General features: G+C 37.5%; 1 protein-coding gene and 1 long non-coding RNA gene across 3 annotated transcripts in view; both read right to left on the bottom strand.

Moving 5' to 3' along the window:
* LRP12 (LDL receptor related protein 12) overlaps positions 1-17805 on the bottom strand; it is a 79374-nt gene that overhangs the window by 38579 nt on the left and 22990 nt on the right. The window contains 1 exon segment of one of the 2 annotated variants that reach the window (NM_001315806.1): positions 5617-5673. The exons of the other annotated variant lie outside the window; for it this stretch is intronic. Within the exon segment in view, the coding sequence (NP_001302735.1) occupies positions 5617-5673 (57 nt within the window). 2 annotated transcript variants of the gene reach the window in all.
* On the bottom strand, positions 9755-15137 carry LOC146403751 (uncharacterized). Its single transcript, XR_014843525.1, has 2 exons — positions 14255-15137; positions 9755-13871 (listed from the first exon to the last, which is right to left on the bottom strand). It is a non-coding gene; the product is annotated as an uncharacterized LOC146403751 (long non-coding RNA).

Raw genomic sequence — 17805 nt, 5'->3', positions numbered from 1 at the left:
ATAAGTTAGCTATTTTAAAAATTTAGATGTTTAAAAAAGAACATGAAACATTTAATTTAGACATTTTTTAAAAGAACATTAAAATAGTCTTCCTATTTCCTCATATATACAATTAAACTACTTGTAGTTTCTATGATATAATTTCATAATGATTTCATGTATTATTAGACTTATAGAAATACCATTTGTCTTTTCTTTCTCTATTTTATATATAAAATAAAAGCAGATTTAAAATTCCAAACCATGAAAAGTTCTAAAGAAAAAAATACAAAAAACAGCACTCTATCCAATCATTCTTTTCCAGTATACAACCACTAGATGTATATTTGTTTTTTGTCTTTTTAGAGCCACACCCATGGCATATGGAGGTTCCCAGGCTAGGGGTCCAACTGGAGCCTTAGCCGCCAGCCTACGCCACAGCCACAGCAATGCAGGATCCAAGCTGCTTCTTCCACCTACACCACAGCTCATATCAATGTCGGATCCTTAACCCACTGAGTGAAGCCAGGGATCGAACCCGAGTCCTCAAAGATGCTAGTCGGGTTCATTAACCGCTGAGCCATGACGAGAACTCCTAGGTGTGTGTGTGTATTTTTTTTTTTTGTCTTTTGAGGGCCCCACCTGCGACATGCGGAGGTTCCCAGGATAGGGGTCGAATCGGAGCTACAGCTGCTGGCATATGCCACAGTCACAGCAACGCAGGATCTGAGCCACGTCTGCAACCTACACCACAGTTCACGGCAATGCCGGATCCTTAACCCACTGAGCAAGGCCAGGGATGTATATTTTTTAATAGTTTACATTTTCTTATGACAAATTCCTACAGCATAAGAACCAGCAAAAAGACTTAGTAAAGAGCTGAGGAAGACAAAAGTGACCAGAATACTAGAAATAGAAACAAATTATCTTAAGCATAAATGCCCAATTTATAAGTTAAATTCATATGAATAAACAAAATTAAATACTCAGTACTACTCACAAATAAAGTATGAAAAATACTAAGTCATTTACTATATACACCAGACATAACTATGCCTTTTATAAATTCATGATCTAGGGAGTTACCATCATGGCTCAGCAGAAACGAATATGACTAGTATCCACGAAGACACAGGGTTTGATCCCTGGCCTTGCTCAGGGGGTTAAGGATCTGGAGTTGCCATAAGCTGTGGTGTAGGTGACAGACATGGTTCAGATCTGGCGTTGCTGTGGCTGGGGTGCAAGCCAGCAGCTATAGCTCCAATTAGACCCCTGGTCTGGGAATCCCCCTATGCTGTGGATGTGGCCCTAAAAAAGCAAAAAAAAAAAAAACCCCAAAAACCAAAACAAACCACATGACCTAACTCAACATGGTCATTATTTACTACATTAAGACCACATTATAGGTGCATTTTTCACATGTCTATTGTCTCCATTAAATGGTAAGTTCCTTGAGAGAGGAATATTTTACTTATTGCTTACTCCCATCCTTCCTGGCACAAGGTCTGTATCAAGTGTTTAATATATGATAAATGAGATTAATTCATTATGGAATTCATTACTATCCATCCCCAATTGTCCAGGACAGTTCTGGTTTTGCCTGTGGTATCAACATTACTAAAATCAGTATGTTCTTTTGCTTTTGAAATGTCCTAACCTGGGAAAAAATTACCTGAAAATACTACTGCAGAGCACTGAAAATTCTTTCTAAAATTGTCATTAAAATTTCCAGAATGCAAAGAATAAATGAGCTAAGGCATTATGCACTGTCAAATAAAGTAGCAGAGGTGAAAAGAACAGGTGAGGAGCAGAAGCAGGTAACACCACAGAACACTGAGCCACTTCACCATTTCTGCTGCCTGCTGGTCTCAAGAGAAAGCAAGTCCTACATTTACAGATTCTTCCAAAAGCAAATTTTCCATTTAAACCAGCACTGAAAGGGTTCTTATTTCAACTGGGAGGCAAGGAATTCAGAAGGCTTGTACTATTATCAAGCATTACACCTTTTATTGTGCCATATTAACCCAAGAAACACTGTGATGAATCTATACATCCAAAAGCACCTTTTTATACAGCATCCATTCATATTTTTAATGATATAACTGGAATAGACTTCATATTCTTCTTCTCTTTCCACAGAAGAAAAATATCTTCAGGAAAAACAATAAGGTTTCACTGACTTCTGAAATCAAGTAAGCTACTGATGCATAAATACAGTTAGTTAAAACGCTCATTTTATTATGGGCTGAACTATGTCAACCCCAAACCTATGTTAAAGTCCTAACTCCCAGTATCTCAGAGTATGACTGGATTTGGAGACAGGACCTTTAAAGAGGTAAGTACATTAAAATGAGGTCATATGGGTGGGCCCTAATCCAGTACAACGGGTGTCCTCATAAGGAGAGATTAAGACACAGATACACATGGAAGGAAGACCGTGTGAAGATACAAGTAGAAGACAGCCATCCACAAGCCAAAGAGACAGGCCTCAGAAGAAATCATTCCTGCCAATATCTTGATCTTGAACTTCCATCCTCCAGAACTATGAGGAAATAAACCTATGTTACAAACCCACAAAACTCAGTAAACCAATATCTTCAAATATCTAATCATATTACAAAATGATGCATGGTGAAAAAACATCTATTTAAAGGACAAGAGGAGTTCCCATCATGGCTTAGTGGTTAATGAATCCAACTAGGAACCATGAGGTTGTGGGTTCGATCCCTGGCCTTGCTCAGTGGGTTAAGGATCCGGCATTACCATGAGCTGTGGTGTAGGTTGCAGCCGTGGCTCTGATCCCGTGTTGCTGTGGCTCTGGTGTAGGCCGGTGGCTACAGCTCCGATTCGACCCCTAGCCTGGGAACCTCCATATGCCGCAGGAGCGGCCCAAAAAATGACAAAAAGACAACCAAGGGGGGGGGGGGGCAAGAAAAGTGACCAGATTTTTATGTAACAGAGAACAAAATATTCACTGATATGGTTTCAAATCCCACTGCAACTAACGTTTAAGAAACTACCAGTTGTTGAGTTTTGGTACAGTATCAAGAAAATTCACAATTATCTGAAAAAGGCCATGGAAATACTTCTCTCTTCAAATCACACACAAGTGTGAGGCTGGATTTTCTTCATACTGTTACACAAAGTAACACATTAAAAAAAGGCTGAGGATGGAGTTCCCATCGTGGCTCAGTGGTTAACAAACCCAACTAGGAACCATGAGGTTGCAGGTTCTATCCCTGGCCTTGCTCAGTGAGTTAAGGATCCAGCGTTGCTGTGAGCTCTATTGTAGGTTGCTGACACAGCTTGGATCTGGCACTGCTGTGGCTGTGGCGTAGGCCAGCGACTACAGCTCCTTTTCTACCCCTGGCCTGGGAACCTCCATATGCTGTGGGTGCGGCCCAATAAAAGACAAAAAGAAAAAAAGAAAAAAAAGGCTGAGTGCAGAAACAGGTGTGAGAATGTAGGTACCTTCTTTTAAGCTGACCTTTAAAAACTTTGCAAATTTACAAGAAAATATCATTCTTCTTACTGATGTTTCTGTTTTGGAAAAAACATTTTTAACAAAATTATTTTATTGATGTAAACTCATTTTTATTTTCAAATGAATTAAAGTTTTTAAACAGTTCCAGTTTTAATTTTGAATACAGTCAGTATCAGCAGCTATAATCTACATAAACAAAAACTCTTTGAGGTCCTTGCTACAGGCTGAATTATGCCCTCTCTAAACTCATTTGTTGAAGCCCTAACACTCAATACGACCGTATTCGGAAGCTAGGGCCTTGAAGGAGGTAACTCATAAGAGTGGAGCCCTAAACCTATAGAACTGGGGTCCTTATACAAAGAGGAAGAGACACCAGAGACCCTTATCTCCCCCAGTGCACACAGAAGAAAGGTCAAGTGAGGACACAGCCAGAAGGCATCATCTGCAAGTCAGGAAGCGAGCTCTCACCAGAAACCAACCCCACCAGCACTTTGATCTTGGACTTCTAGCCTCTGGATCTATGAGAAAGTAAATATCTATCATTCAAGTCAGTCAGACTATGGTATTTTGTTATGGCCGGCTTAGCAGACTAATCCAGTTCCCAATATTGTTAAAAGCTTAAAAGGGGGCCTAAGACCAAAAAATTTGAAAAACCACTGAACTACACAGTCTATAAAGGAACTTGCTTTTCATTTTTAGGAAACCAGGCTTTCAATCTATTTGGCCTAGTGCAGACTTTTAGAGTACCTGTTAAGTCTATTGACTTTCTGAATATAAAATCTGACATAAAACAAAAGAGGAAACCTCCAGTTTTGCTTCATGAGAAAAAAATAACCAAAAAAATTACAAGAATACATGAAGGGGAGTTCCCATTATGGCTCAGTGGGTTAATAACTCAACTAGTATACATGAGGATACAGGTTCGATCCCTGGCCTTGCTTGGTGGGTTAAGGATTTGGTGTTTCAGTGAGCAGCTCAGATCCCACATTGCTGTGGCTGTGGTATAGGATGGCAGCTGCAGCTCCAATTTGACTCCTAGCCTGGAAACTTCCATATGCTGTGAGTGTGGCCCCTAAAAAGCAAAAAAAAAAAAAAAAAGAAGAAGAAGAAGAAAAAGAAGAAGACACAAAGAAATCAAGCAGTAAACTGAAAAATATACTTGTATATATTTGTGTATCAGGTGTATAGCAAAGTGATTCAGTTATATATACAAACATATATACCTATTCTTTTTCAGATTATTTTCCATTATAGGTTATTACAAGATTTTGAATATAGTTCCCTGTGCTGTATAGTAAGTTCTTGTTTAATTTATATATTTAAGAATGAATATTTTCATAGTTATGGGCTCTTGGGAGTTCCCATTGTGGCTCAGTGGTGAGGAACCTGACTAGTATCTATGAGGACGTGGGTTTGATCCCTGGCCTCACTCAGTGGGTTAAGGATCCAGTAATGCTGTGAGCTGTGGTGTAGGTGGTAGAATGCAGCTTGGATCCCACATTGCTGTGGCATAGGCTGGTAGCTGCAGCCTCTGATCTGACCCCTAGCCTGGGAACTTCCATATGCTGCAGATGCAGCCCTAAAAAAGAAAAAAGAAAAAAAGTTATGGGCTTTTAAGTTATAAAAGCGTAGATGAGTAGAAAAATGCATTTACCTCAACACATTTCCGAATCGCATGTACACAAATATGTTGTTGGGTTGCTTTTGAATAACATATAAATTGTGCACTCAGGTACTACAATTTTTGCATAGCAGTATTCCAATCTAAAAATCAAGCAAAATGCTAAATTTCAACGGTTCTAATGCTAGGACTAGCATTCAAAATTACATTTTAATAAATTTAATTTCATATAACTTTGTACAGAAAGAAAATACTAATTCAACTTGAGCTAACTTTTCTCTTGGTTAATGTTTGTACGGAAAAATAATTATGCAGTCCGTTTGGAAAAGTATAATCAATCCATGGGCATGCAAGTATCAATTTTATCTTATGAGAATGTCTCCATGTTCCAGTTGCTTCATTCCTTATTACATGCTGCAAAAAGCAGTAATAATTTTTATAGCCAAATATCACTTCATAAGATACCAGGCGGCTTTCAATATTTACCATATAAGTCATGCATGAAATTTAAACATTACAAAAAATGACTTACCAGTTGACACTCCTGAAATATGCACATTTTCAGAATGTTCTGCAAGAGCACCATTTCCTAAAATTAAACATAATGAATAAACTAATTTCCAAGATAAAATTTTTAAAAAAAATTTCAGATTCTCCCTTTAATAGAAAAACAACTACACAGAGCTACCTGTAATATTCAGGAACTAAAGTCTTTTACAACAATCTTCAAACAATACTATGAAACCCCAAATTATAATAGTAGTAGGGAAAACATTTTGGAAATCACATCAATGTAATGTTATACATAAAGGCCAAATATACAGATCTGATTATTACCAGAAAGAATTTTCCTATCAAGTTTATCGTCAAAAGAGAACTTAATAATATTACTAGAGAAGAGGCAACCATACACTTTTTAAAAAGTATTCCTCTAAGAGCATGCTTTATCAGCCCAAAATACGCTTACTGCTAGTGTCACACACAATGGTACTTAAAAAAAATATCTTGCATTGTCTTCTAAGTCTTTCAACATTTTCTCATCAACAACTCTAAGAGTCTTTAGGGGAGGGACAGAAAGAATCATCCTATTTGGGTAGCCCGTGATTTTCTACACCTCCTACCACAAACGGGCACATGGACGTATTCAAGAAACTTACTGAAATGAGTTTCAAAGTACAATCAAAGTATTATTTAAAAAGACTCCCATTAGTTGCCATTGTGGCTTGGTGGGTAAAGAACTTGATATAGTGTCCGTGAGGGTGAGGGTTCGATTCCTGGAGGCGCTTAAGGATCCAGCGTTGCTGTGGCTGTGGCTTAAGACCTGCAGCTGAAACTTCAATTACCCCTAGCCCAGGAACTTCCATATGCTGTAGATGTGGACATTGAAAAGAGAAAAAAAAAAAAAAAAGAACACCATTCCTTACAGCAGAAAATATCACGACCTTGTAAATCAACTATACTCAATAAAACTTTTAAGTATAATTTTTTTTTAAAAAGACTCCCATTTAAAAAAAATGAAAAAAAAAATAATGTCATAAAAGTTCAAGAATAGTAGCAAAAAAAAAAAAAAAAAAAAAAAAGACTCCTATTTAAAGAAGTGAGACTATTTACTCCTTTAAGTTAATGTGAACAGCGTCCCTCAGGTAATTTAGCTTTATTATACATTATTTCCATCTACCTCTATTCTTTTTCTTCTTGCTCATCTTTATTTCTAAAGTTTGTCTCTCTCTGTGCATTAGGTCAGCTTGGCATCACAACAGCTCAGGAATACAGTGACAGAGAAAGAATTCTCTGAGGAAGCTAGGTGGAAGAAACTTAGATGGCAAAAGCAGAATTCTCTTTGAAGGTTGAAAGAGTAGAGACAATACAAATATAAGTAACAACTTATCTTACAACCATCACACTTCTCTGGTTGCTTGATTACTGTGTAGCATCATCCTCCAATGCACTGAAATCTACAACAGCAGAATCTGTTTATATCTGCCTCACCTTTACATGCACAATTCCTAGAGCAGGTGCTCAGAGTGCTAATGAATGGATAAATGAGAGAAGTCATGACAATGAAATGAAATCATGTCACTTAAGGACTTGATACAGTGCCTGATACACAGCACTGAACAGGAATTCATTTCTTCTAACTGGGTAAGATATATTTTCATTATTACTAAAGAATAAGATGATAGTGATAAAACAAACTTCTTAGTTCAAATACAGTTGTAGACTTCAAAACAAAAAGAAATGTTATGTTTCCCTCCATTAAAGATGATACAGGAGAAATGATGACATAGGTATATGAGCCATATTTGGTATACAAATAAATCTGATTACAGTTATTTATTTAAGTACTGTGTGTGAATGCCACAGAAGCCACAATTTATTTTTCTCAGCAATGTCAAATGCTACAGACAGAAAAATGAAATTACTACAAAGCTCCCACCTATTTCTTTAATGCATACAACTTACAAAAATTGGTAGCATAAACAAAATGGCATAAGAAACTGATTGAATAAACCAACTAACAAGATTTCTCAAAGGTCAGTATAAATGCCTAAACCTTTGCTTCTTACAAGTAGATCAGCAGTACTGGAATTATTAGAAGTTTATTATTAGAAATGCAGAGTTTCAGGTCCTACTCCAGATTACTGAATCAGAATTTACATTTTAACAAGATCCTCCCCCTATGCCCAGTAATTTGTATACACATTAACATTTGAGAAGCACTGGCTTGAACCTTCTACTTCTACAGTAGATACAACTCCAAATTACAACTTTGTAGTTTGAGACCCTCGGGTTTCCAATACCCGTAAGATAGCATATTAAATTATCCTCAGGAGAGTTTTGATATTAGATATGTTATACATTAATTTTTTTTTCTAGGAAACCCTCCTGCACTGTTGGTGGGAATGTAAATTGGTACAACCACTATAGGAAACAGTATGGAGGTACCTTAGAAAACTATACGTAGAACTACCATATGACCCAGAAATCCCACTCTTGGGCATATATCTGGACAAAATTTTCCTCAAAAAAGATATATGCATCCACATGTTCACTGCAGCACTATTCACAATAGCCAAGACATGGAATCAACCTAAATGTCCATCGATGATTGAATTAAGAAGATGTAGTATATATACACAACAGAATACTACTCAGCCATAAAAAGAACAAAATAATGCCACTTGCAGCAACATGGATGGAACTAGAGACTCTCATACTAAGTGAGGTAAGTCAGAAAGAGAAAGACAAATACCATATAATATCACTTATATCTAGAATCTACTATACGGCACAAATGAACCTTTCCACAGAAAATAAAATCATGGACTTGGAGATCAGACTTGTGGTTGCCAAGGGGAAGGGGGAGGGAGTGGGATGGATGGGAATTTGGGGTTAAGAGATGCAAACTACTGCCTTTGGAATGGATAAGCAATGACAGTCTGCTGTATAGCACTGGGAACTATATCTAGTCACTTATGATGGAGCATGATAATGTGAGAAAAAGAAAGTATATATGTATGTGTGACTAGGTCACCTTGCTGTACAGTAGAAAACTGACAGAACACTGTAAATTGGCTATGATGAGAAAAATGAAAATCATTTTAAGAAAAATAAATAAATTATATGGTTATCCTCAAAAAAAATATATGAAGCAGAAACAGTATAAAATCAAAATAAAATTAACAAGCTTCCTACTCAAGAGGGAAACCCTAGAGGCTTTTCCACTAAAAATGGGAATGGAAGATAGGGGTACTCACCATGGTACTACCTGATATTAACCAGTGAAATCAGACAAGAAAAGACAACTATAGGCATACGAATTGGAAAAGAACTAAAACTATATCTATCTGTAGATGATATGACTGTATATATATCTGAATAACCAAAGACAATCAAGAGAAAAACTTATAAACAATATGAAAATTAGTAAAGCAGCAGGATATAAAATAAGCATATAAAAATCAAAAGCCTTTGTAAATAAAAACAACAGCCAGTCAGAAGATACCAAATACACATTTTTCAGTAACCACAAAAAGTTTTTATTGTTTTAGCACCAAAACACAGACACACACACACACACACACACACACACACACACACACACACACTCCCTCAAACACAGAACTCCTACTGCTGGTCCCAATGGGACAATGGGTGATCATCCAGCAATTCTGTTATAAATAATGAAAAAAGTTGGAAAAACATGTTAAAATAAAATTCAGATACAGAAGAACAGGCAAGGTTAAGACTGTAGTCTCTGAGAAAAGGAAACATATTAAAATGAGCCCCTTGTTGCAGTAGTTGTTTATCTGGAGCCTTTCTGGACTCTGACACATTGGGGGAGAACCTAAGATCTTGACAAGATGAGGAGACAGAATAGAGTTCAGAGAGGCTGAGGCAGCTGGAATGTTCAGAGTATCAGGGAAGGAGACACCTTGTTAAAAAATAAATACATAAAAATATGCATTAGGGTCCGAGCCTTAGGTTAAATGCTAAGCTGCACCTGTGTAAGGTGAGAGTTCATAAGGACAAAGAACTCCTGGGAGCTTACAAATTTCTATCCCACAAGGTTGGAAGATGCTGAGGTTCTGACCTACGAGAACAGAAAGAAATCCAAAGAGGACTTCTTTTGCCATTATGGTCATTGTTTTCTGGCTGTTTTATAATTCTTTTGTTCCTTTTTCCTTCTCTTGTTTTCTTCCTCTGTGATGTGATGTAGGGGTACATTAAGGTTTCTTTCTCTCTTTTGTTTTATCTGCTGTAGGTTTTTGCTTTTTGGCTCTCATGAAGCTTAGATAAAGTATCTTATGTTTACAACAGTCTATTTAAGCTGTTAACCTTGAGTGAATACTAAATAAAACTCTACATTTTTATTCTCCCTCAGTTTTGTTTTTGATTTCACAATTTATACTTTTTTTTTCTTTTTTTGGCTGTCGTGCATCGTATGGAGTTCCTGGGCCATGGATCAGACCTGAGCCAGAGTTGTGACCTGTGCCACAGCTATGGCAACACCAGATCCTTAACCCACTGTGCCAGGCCATGGATTGAACCTGCATCCCAGCACTCCAGAGGCGCCACTGATCCTGCTGCACCATTTACCTTTTGTAACCTTTTACCTTGTATATTCATAAGAAATTATTATAGTCACAATTACTTTTAATACTTTCATATTTTAACCTTCCTACTAGAATTGTGATTTACCCACCAATATTAGAGTATTCTGACTTTAACTATATATTTACCTTTACCAGTAAGTTTTATACTTTCATATGTTTTCTTGTTATTAATTAGTACCCTTTCATTTCAGCTTGAAGAAGTTCCTTTAACATTTCCTGTGAGGTGGTATAGGGGTGAACTCCTTCAACTTTTGCCTATAAACTATTCCTCCTTCAATTTCGGAGAACAACTCTACTGGGTAAACTATTCTTGGTTGGCAGTTTTTTCTTTCAGCACTTTGAATATATCATACCACTCCCTTTGGCCTGCAAAGTTTCTGCTAAAAAATCTATTAATAGTCTGGTGAGGGTTCCCATGAATGCAACAGGTTTTCTCTTGCTGCTTTTAGGAGTCTTTTCCTTTAACTTTTGACAATTATAACACATACATCAGTCTGCCTGATGTTGTCCCATAAGTCCCTTTAGTTATCTCCACTCTTTTTCATTCAGATTCCTTGTAGTGTGTATTATTCATTAAAGGATGCAAAATGCCCACCATAGGAGTTTAAAAGAAGTAGTCATTTCTGGTTAGAATGGTTATTGCATTAGACACTGTTCTAGTACCCAGACTTAATTTTTCTAAATTGTACAAAGGGTATAGGAGAATCTGTTAGACCCTTGTAGAAGTTAATAAGCATTTGCCTCTGCCATTTCTACTATCAATCTGTAAAGGAAATAACATTTTTCTAACATTGTTCTAACCAAATTCATATAGCTTATAGATATATTTCCTTTCCAAGGTATTCATAAGACACTTCTTTTATTTTCTATCATCTTCCCTAGTGCCATTATCAGTAATTGCTGGATTGTGGAATTCTCATCCCTTATGCCCTGTTTTGGAAAATCAAAATTGCATTTCCCATTTCTAGCTCTTTAAGTTGTTTAGAACACCTGAATGAACTCCTATAATCTTAGCACTTATGTCCTTCAAGAAGGTTTTAAGATACGGTTACTCTTACCCTTTCAGTCTGAAAAGTATATCTAACATAGAGGACATCACCTGCATTACACCACTTCCCAAACATCAGCCCTATATACCTTTCTGTTTTTCTTTATTCTACAAAGAAATGTTTCAAAGACCAATTTGTTATCCTCGGAATTTTTGCTGAATTCAATCTAGTCTGATCTATATTAGCAATATTTATAATTTATTTTTGGCTTAATATCCTTTTACTCTTGGGAATATGTTCTTAATTAGTGTGAAGTCATTGAACAACCACTCAATTTCTTTAGATTTTTCTACCATTCGTTTCTTTGGGGGATTACTTGTGATTTTAATAACTGGAAATCATTTTTGAGATCTTAATAATTTCCCTGGGCTTTCTTTCCAGATTTATGGAGGCAGAGTAATATCTTTTTTCTAAATTACTTTAGAAACTATAGGTTTTGAGCTCTGATTGTGCCCAATCTCACTTTTTAAAAAGTGATTATACAATGGAAAAATGGGCAAAAGACCTGAATAGACATTTCTCCAAGGAAGATATACAGATGGCCAACAAACACATGAAAAAATGCTCAACATCGCTGATTATAAGAGAAATGCAAATCAAAACTACCATGAGATACCACCTCACACCAGTCAGAATGGCCATCATTAATAAATCCACAAATAACAAGTGCTGGAGGGGCTGTGGAGAAAAGGGAACCCTCCTGCACTGCTGGTGGGAATGTAAACTGGTACAGCCACTATGGAGAACAGTTTGGAGATACCTTAGAAATCTATACATAGAACTTCCATATGACCCTGCAATCCCACTCTTGGGCATCTATCCGGACAAAGCTCTACTTAAAAGAGACACATGCACCCGCATGTTCATTGCAGCCCTATTCACAATAGCCAGGACATGGAAACAATCCAAATGTCCATCGACAGAGGATTGGATTCGGAAGAGGTGGTATATATACACGATGGAATACTACTCAGCCATAAAAAAGGATGACATAATGCCATTTGCAGCAACATGGATGGAACTAGAGAATCTCATACTGAGTGAAATGAGCCAGAAAGACAAAGACAAATACCATATGATATCACTTATAACTGGAATCTAATATCCAGCACAAATGAACATCTCCTCAGAAAAGAAAATCATGGACTTGGAGAAGAGACTTGTGGTTGCCTGATGGGAGGGGGAGGGAGTGGGAGGGATCGGGAGCTTGGGCTTATCAGACACAACCTAGAATAGATTTATAAGGAGATCCTGCTGAATAGCATTGAGAACTATGTCTAGATACTCATGTCGCAACAGAAGAAAGGGTGGGGGAAAAAACTGTAACTGCAATGTATACATCTAAGGATGACCTGACCCCCTTGCTGTACAGTGGGAAAATAATAAAAAAAAAAAAAAAAGTGATTATAGCATAGTTATTTCTACCTTGGTCAAATGAGGTATAGAGCAGTAAACTGTTACGGACTGAACTGTGCCACCCAAAATTCCTAGGTTGAAGCTCAAATGTCTGATGTGACTATATTTGGAGATAGGGCCTACAAAGGGATAAGGTAGAAGGAAGTCATAAGGGTGGGGACCTAATCTAAGACTGGATTCCTTAAGAGAAAATATCAGAAATCTCTCTCTCCATTTGCACACTCTTAAAGAAGAGGCCAAGAAGGACACTACAAGTCAGGAAGGGGACCTTATCAGAAATCAACCATGAGAGCAACTTGATCTTGGACTTCTAACCTCCAGAACTGCAAGAAAATAAGTTTATGTTGTTTAAGCCACCTAGTCTGTGGTATTTTGTTAGGGCAACCCAAGTAGATTAATGTACACAACTTTCCCAGATCATAACTGAACCAAGAAGTTTGTGAATGCCCTGAAAGTGTACAAAAGAGTTAGTACATTCTTCTGAAGACAGGCTCCATAGTGTCTAACAAATGCCTATTATGAGATGCTTCATGCAAAAAAAAGGTTAAAAAATCTCTGAGAAACAGAATTTATTTTCCTGCTTTATCTAATTACTGGTAGTCTAAAAGTATTATTTCTATAGTTTTTTAATTTCAAGCATTCATTACAGATTTAACAGACTTTTATGAACTGGCCTGAATCTACCTGCCACTTAAAATAATTGTAACAATCATTCACAACATCACCATTTATGGAAATAAACATTCTAATTTTCAAACCACATTCTTAAAAGACATTTGAGAATTCAATGTTTTTATGTTTAGACTTCTTGTATTATGTTAAGATTTTATGTTTGAAATATCTTCAAATAAGGGCATGATGACAATGAACAGATACCAAACAAACCCAAGTCCCCAGTATTCAGATCCCTGAAAGAAGATGCAAGATACTTATGAGTCCTACTGCTTGCATCTCAGTGACAATGTCATGCAGTTGGACATAAGTTTTTATTCTAAAACAGCCTGAACCACTGATATGAGAACTCACAAAATGGGAGTTCCTGCCATGGCTGAGCAGAAAGGAACCCGACTAATATCCATAAAGACACAGATTTGATCCCTGGCCTCGCTCAGTGGATTAAGGACCCAGCATTGCCATGAGCTGTGGCACAGGTCACAGATGTGGCTCGGATCTGGCGTTGCCGTGGCTCTGGTGTAAGCCAGCAGCTGTAGCTCTGATTTGACCCCTAGCCTGCAAACTTTCACGTGCCACATCCGAGGCCCTAAAAAGACAAAAACAAAAACACCAAAAAAAACTCACAAAATGAACTAGATAGGCACTCAAAGACTATGAATTCAAAGGTTCCTACCGGTGACTCCTGTGAGTCACAAGAGTAAATATAATGGTTTGGGGATTCAGAAATTTGTGGCGGGGGTGGGGGGAAGAAGAGAGAGGGAATACACCTATATTTCCAATGAGATTCACTGACATATACTTCATATAACATAAAATTTACTTTTTTTTTTTAAGGGCTGCACCTGAGGCGTCTGGAACTTCCCAGGCTAGGGGTCAAAAAGGAGCTGTAGCTGCTGGCTTACACCACAGCCACAGCAATTTGGGACCCAAGCTGCACCTGTGACCCACACCACAGCTCATAGCAATGCTGGATCCTTAACCCACTGGGCGAGGCCAGGGATTGAACCTGCTTCCTTATGGATACTAGTTGGGTTCATTACTGCTGAGTCACGACGGTTACTCATAAAATTCACATTTTTAGGTGCACAATCCACTGCTTTTCAGTTCAAAAACTTGTACGTCCATCACCATTATCTCATACCTGAATGTTTTCATCACCCCATAAAGAAAAGGTGTGCCTATTAGCAGTAATTTCTCCTTATATTCTCCTCTAGTCACTAGCAACGACTATCTAGTTTCTGTCTCTATGTGTTTTCCTATTCTAGAAATGTCATAAATAGAATCATACACTATGTGATCTTATATGTCTGGCTTCTTTTACTGAACATAACGTTTTCATGGTTCATCCATGTTATACCATGAAACAGTACTTCATTCCTTTTCACAGCCAAATAATATTCCATGGTATGGATAAACAACATTTCGTTTATTCATGCATCAATTGACAGATATTTGGATTGTTTCTACATTTTGTGAATAATACTGCTACGAATATTTGTGTACAAGTTTTTGTGTGGATATATGTTTTCAGTTCTTTTACTGGGTCTTTTGGTAACTCTATGCTTATCTTTCTGAACACACACCAAATTCCTTTCCAAATGGCTGCACAATGGCCTTACACCAGCCATGCATAAGGGTCCCAATTTCTCAACATCTTCACCAACACTTGTTATGGGTCACATTCTCAGCATGTGGAAGTTCCCAGGCCAGGGATAGAGCCTACACTACAGTAGTGACAATGCGGGATCTTTAACCTGCTGAGTCACGAAGGAACTTCTTGTCCCTCTTTGTATTACAGCTATCCTAGTAGGTGTGAAGTGGTACTCACTGTGGTTTTGACTTACATTTCCCTAATGAGTAATGATTTTGAGGTTCTTTGCATGTGTTTATTGGGAACTTATGCACACTTTTTGGAGACATGTCTATTCAAATCCTTTGCCCATTTCTTAACTGGTTGGACTGTCTTTTTCCTGTTGTTGAGTTGTGAGTTTTTACATGTTGTGTATAGTATTCCCTTATACAAATATATATATATATGATTCACAAATATTTTCTCCCGTTCTATGGTTTGATTTTTTTGCTTTCTTGATGTACAAGTGTTTTTTGATGTTGAAACAGGTATTTGAAATACAGGTGTTTTTTGATTTTGAGACAACTAAATTAACTTATTTTGTTGTTGCTGCTTGTGCTTTAGTGTCATATCTAAAAATCCAGGGTCACAAAGAATTACTCCTATATTTTACTTTATGAACTGTTATAGTTCTAGCACTTATATTTGGTCTCTGGTCCATTTTGAGTTAACTGTTCTGTACAAGTGAAATAAGGGTCAACTCTACTATTTTGCATATGAATAACCAATTGTCTCACCACAATTTGATGAAGATTATTTTTCCCCATTGAATTATGCTAGTACTTTTGTTGAAAATCAATTGAACATAAATGACAGGGTTTATTTCTGGACTTTCAATTCTCTTTCGTTGATCTATAATATTTATCCTTATGCTAGTACCACACACTCTTGATTACTATAGCTTGATATGTAGATATTGATACTGCAGCTTTTGAAACTGGAACTATGAGCACTCCAATTTTGTTCTTTTCTGTGATTCTTTTTGCTATTTTTTTTTTCCTTTTCTTTTCTTTTTACAGTTGCACCAGCAGCATATGGAGGTTCCCAGGCTGAGGTGTCAAATCAGAGCTGCAGCTGCTGGCCTGTGCCACAGCCAGGCCAGATTCAAGCTGCATTTGCAAACTACATTGCAGCTCGTGGCAATGCTGGATCCTTAACCCACTGAGTGAGGCCAGGGGTCAAACCTCCATCCCCATGAACACTGCGTCAGGGTCTTAACCCATTGAACCACAATGGGAACTTCTATTTTGGCTATTCTAAATCACGTGAATTTCTAAATGAATTTTATTTTTTTATTTTTTATTTATTTATTTATTTTTTGTCTTTTTGCTATTTCTTTGGGCCGCTCCCGCGGCATATGGAGGTTCCCAGGCTAGGGGTCGAAACGGAGCTGTAGTCCCCGGCCTACACCAGAGCCACAGCAACACAGGATCCGAGCCGCGTCTGCAACCTACACTACAGCTCACGGCAACGCCGGATCGTTAACCCACTGAGCAAGGGCAGGGATCGAACCCGCAACCTCATGGTTCCTAGTCGGATTCGTTAACCACTGTGCCACGACGGGAACTCCTAAATGAATTTTAAAATCAGCTTGTCAATTTCTGCAGAGACAGTTGAAATTTTGATAGGGATTGTGCTGAAACTATAGATCAACTTGGGGAGTAGAAACAATACTTTTTTTTTTGTTTTTTTTGCCACTTCTAGGGCCGCTCCCATGGCATATGGAGGTTCCCAGGCTAGGGGTCAAATAGGAGCTGTAGCCACTGGCCTACACCAGGGCCACAGCAATGCGGGATCCGAGCCATGTCTGCAACCTACACCACAGCTCACGTCAACGCCGGACGCTTAACCCACTGAGCAAGGCCAGGGATCAAACCCGCAACCTCATGGTTCCTAGTCAGATACATTAACCACTGAGCCGCGACAGGAACTCTTATTTCTTAACAATACTAATTCTTCAGATACATAGTATTAGATGTATTTTCATTTATTAGTTATTTTACAATTTTCCCCACAATATTTTGTAGCTTCTGAGTATCAGTTTCACATTTTCTTTGCTCATATTCACTCTTAAGTATTTTATTCTTTTTCATGCTACTGTTAATGGAATTGTTTTCTGAACTTGATTTTCAATTGTTCATTGTTAATGTAAGAGAGTCTGTTTTTCTTATATTCTGCAATCTTGCTGAACCTGTTTATTAGCTCTCACAGGCATTTTATGAATTCCTTAGGAATTTTTATATACAAGTATGTCACATTTATAAAGAATTTTACTTCTTCTCTTCCAATTAAGATGCCTTTTTCCTTGCCTAATTGCCCTGCCTAGAATCTCTAATATGATGTGGAATAGCAGTAAGGGCAGAGGAACATCCGTGTCTTGCTCCTGGTCTTAAGAAAGCTTTCCGTCTTTCCCCATTAAGTGTGTTCTTAGCTGTGGGTTTCTTATAGATGCTTGTTATCAGGTTGAGGAAGTTCCCTTTTATTCCTAATCTTTTGAGTGTTTTTATTATGAAATGGTGTTGGCTATTGTCAAATGCTTCTGTCTACTAAGAGAACCCTGTGGTTTTTGTCCCTTATGGTATCAGTATGGTATACCACATTGATTGCCCTATGTTGAACCTCACATTCCTGGGGAGAATTCCATTTGGTCATAGTTTACAATCCTATTTACATATTACTGGATTTGGTTCACCAGTATTTTGTCAGAGGATTTTTGCATCTAAATACATAAGGGAAATTGATCTGCAGTTTTCTTTTTCTGGTATCAAGGTAGGACTGGCCCCTAAGAATGAGTTGTGATGGCTTTATATTCATACACACACACATACACACAC

This window comes from Sus scrofa, chromosome 4 (assembly GCF_054392235.1).
Source record: "Sus scrofa isolate SSC_HxYL_T2T_F1_AM1 chromosome 4, Sscrofa_HxYL_maternal_Yorkshire_Landrace_v2.0, whole genome shotgun sequence".
Classification (NCBI taxonomy): domain Eukaryota; kingdom Metazoa; phylum Chordata; class Mammalia; order Artiodactyla; family Suidae; genus Sus; species Sus scrofa.
Note: the sequence above shows the minus strand (reverse complement) of the source record. Positions and strands in the feature narration are given on the sequence as shown.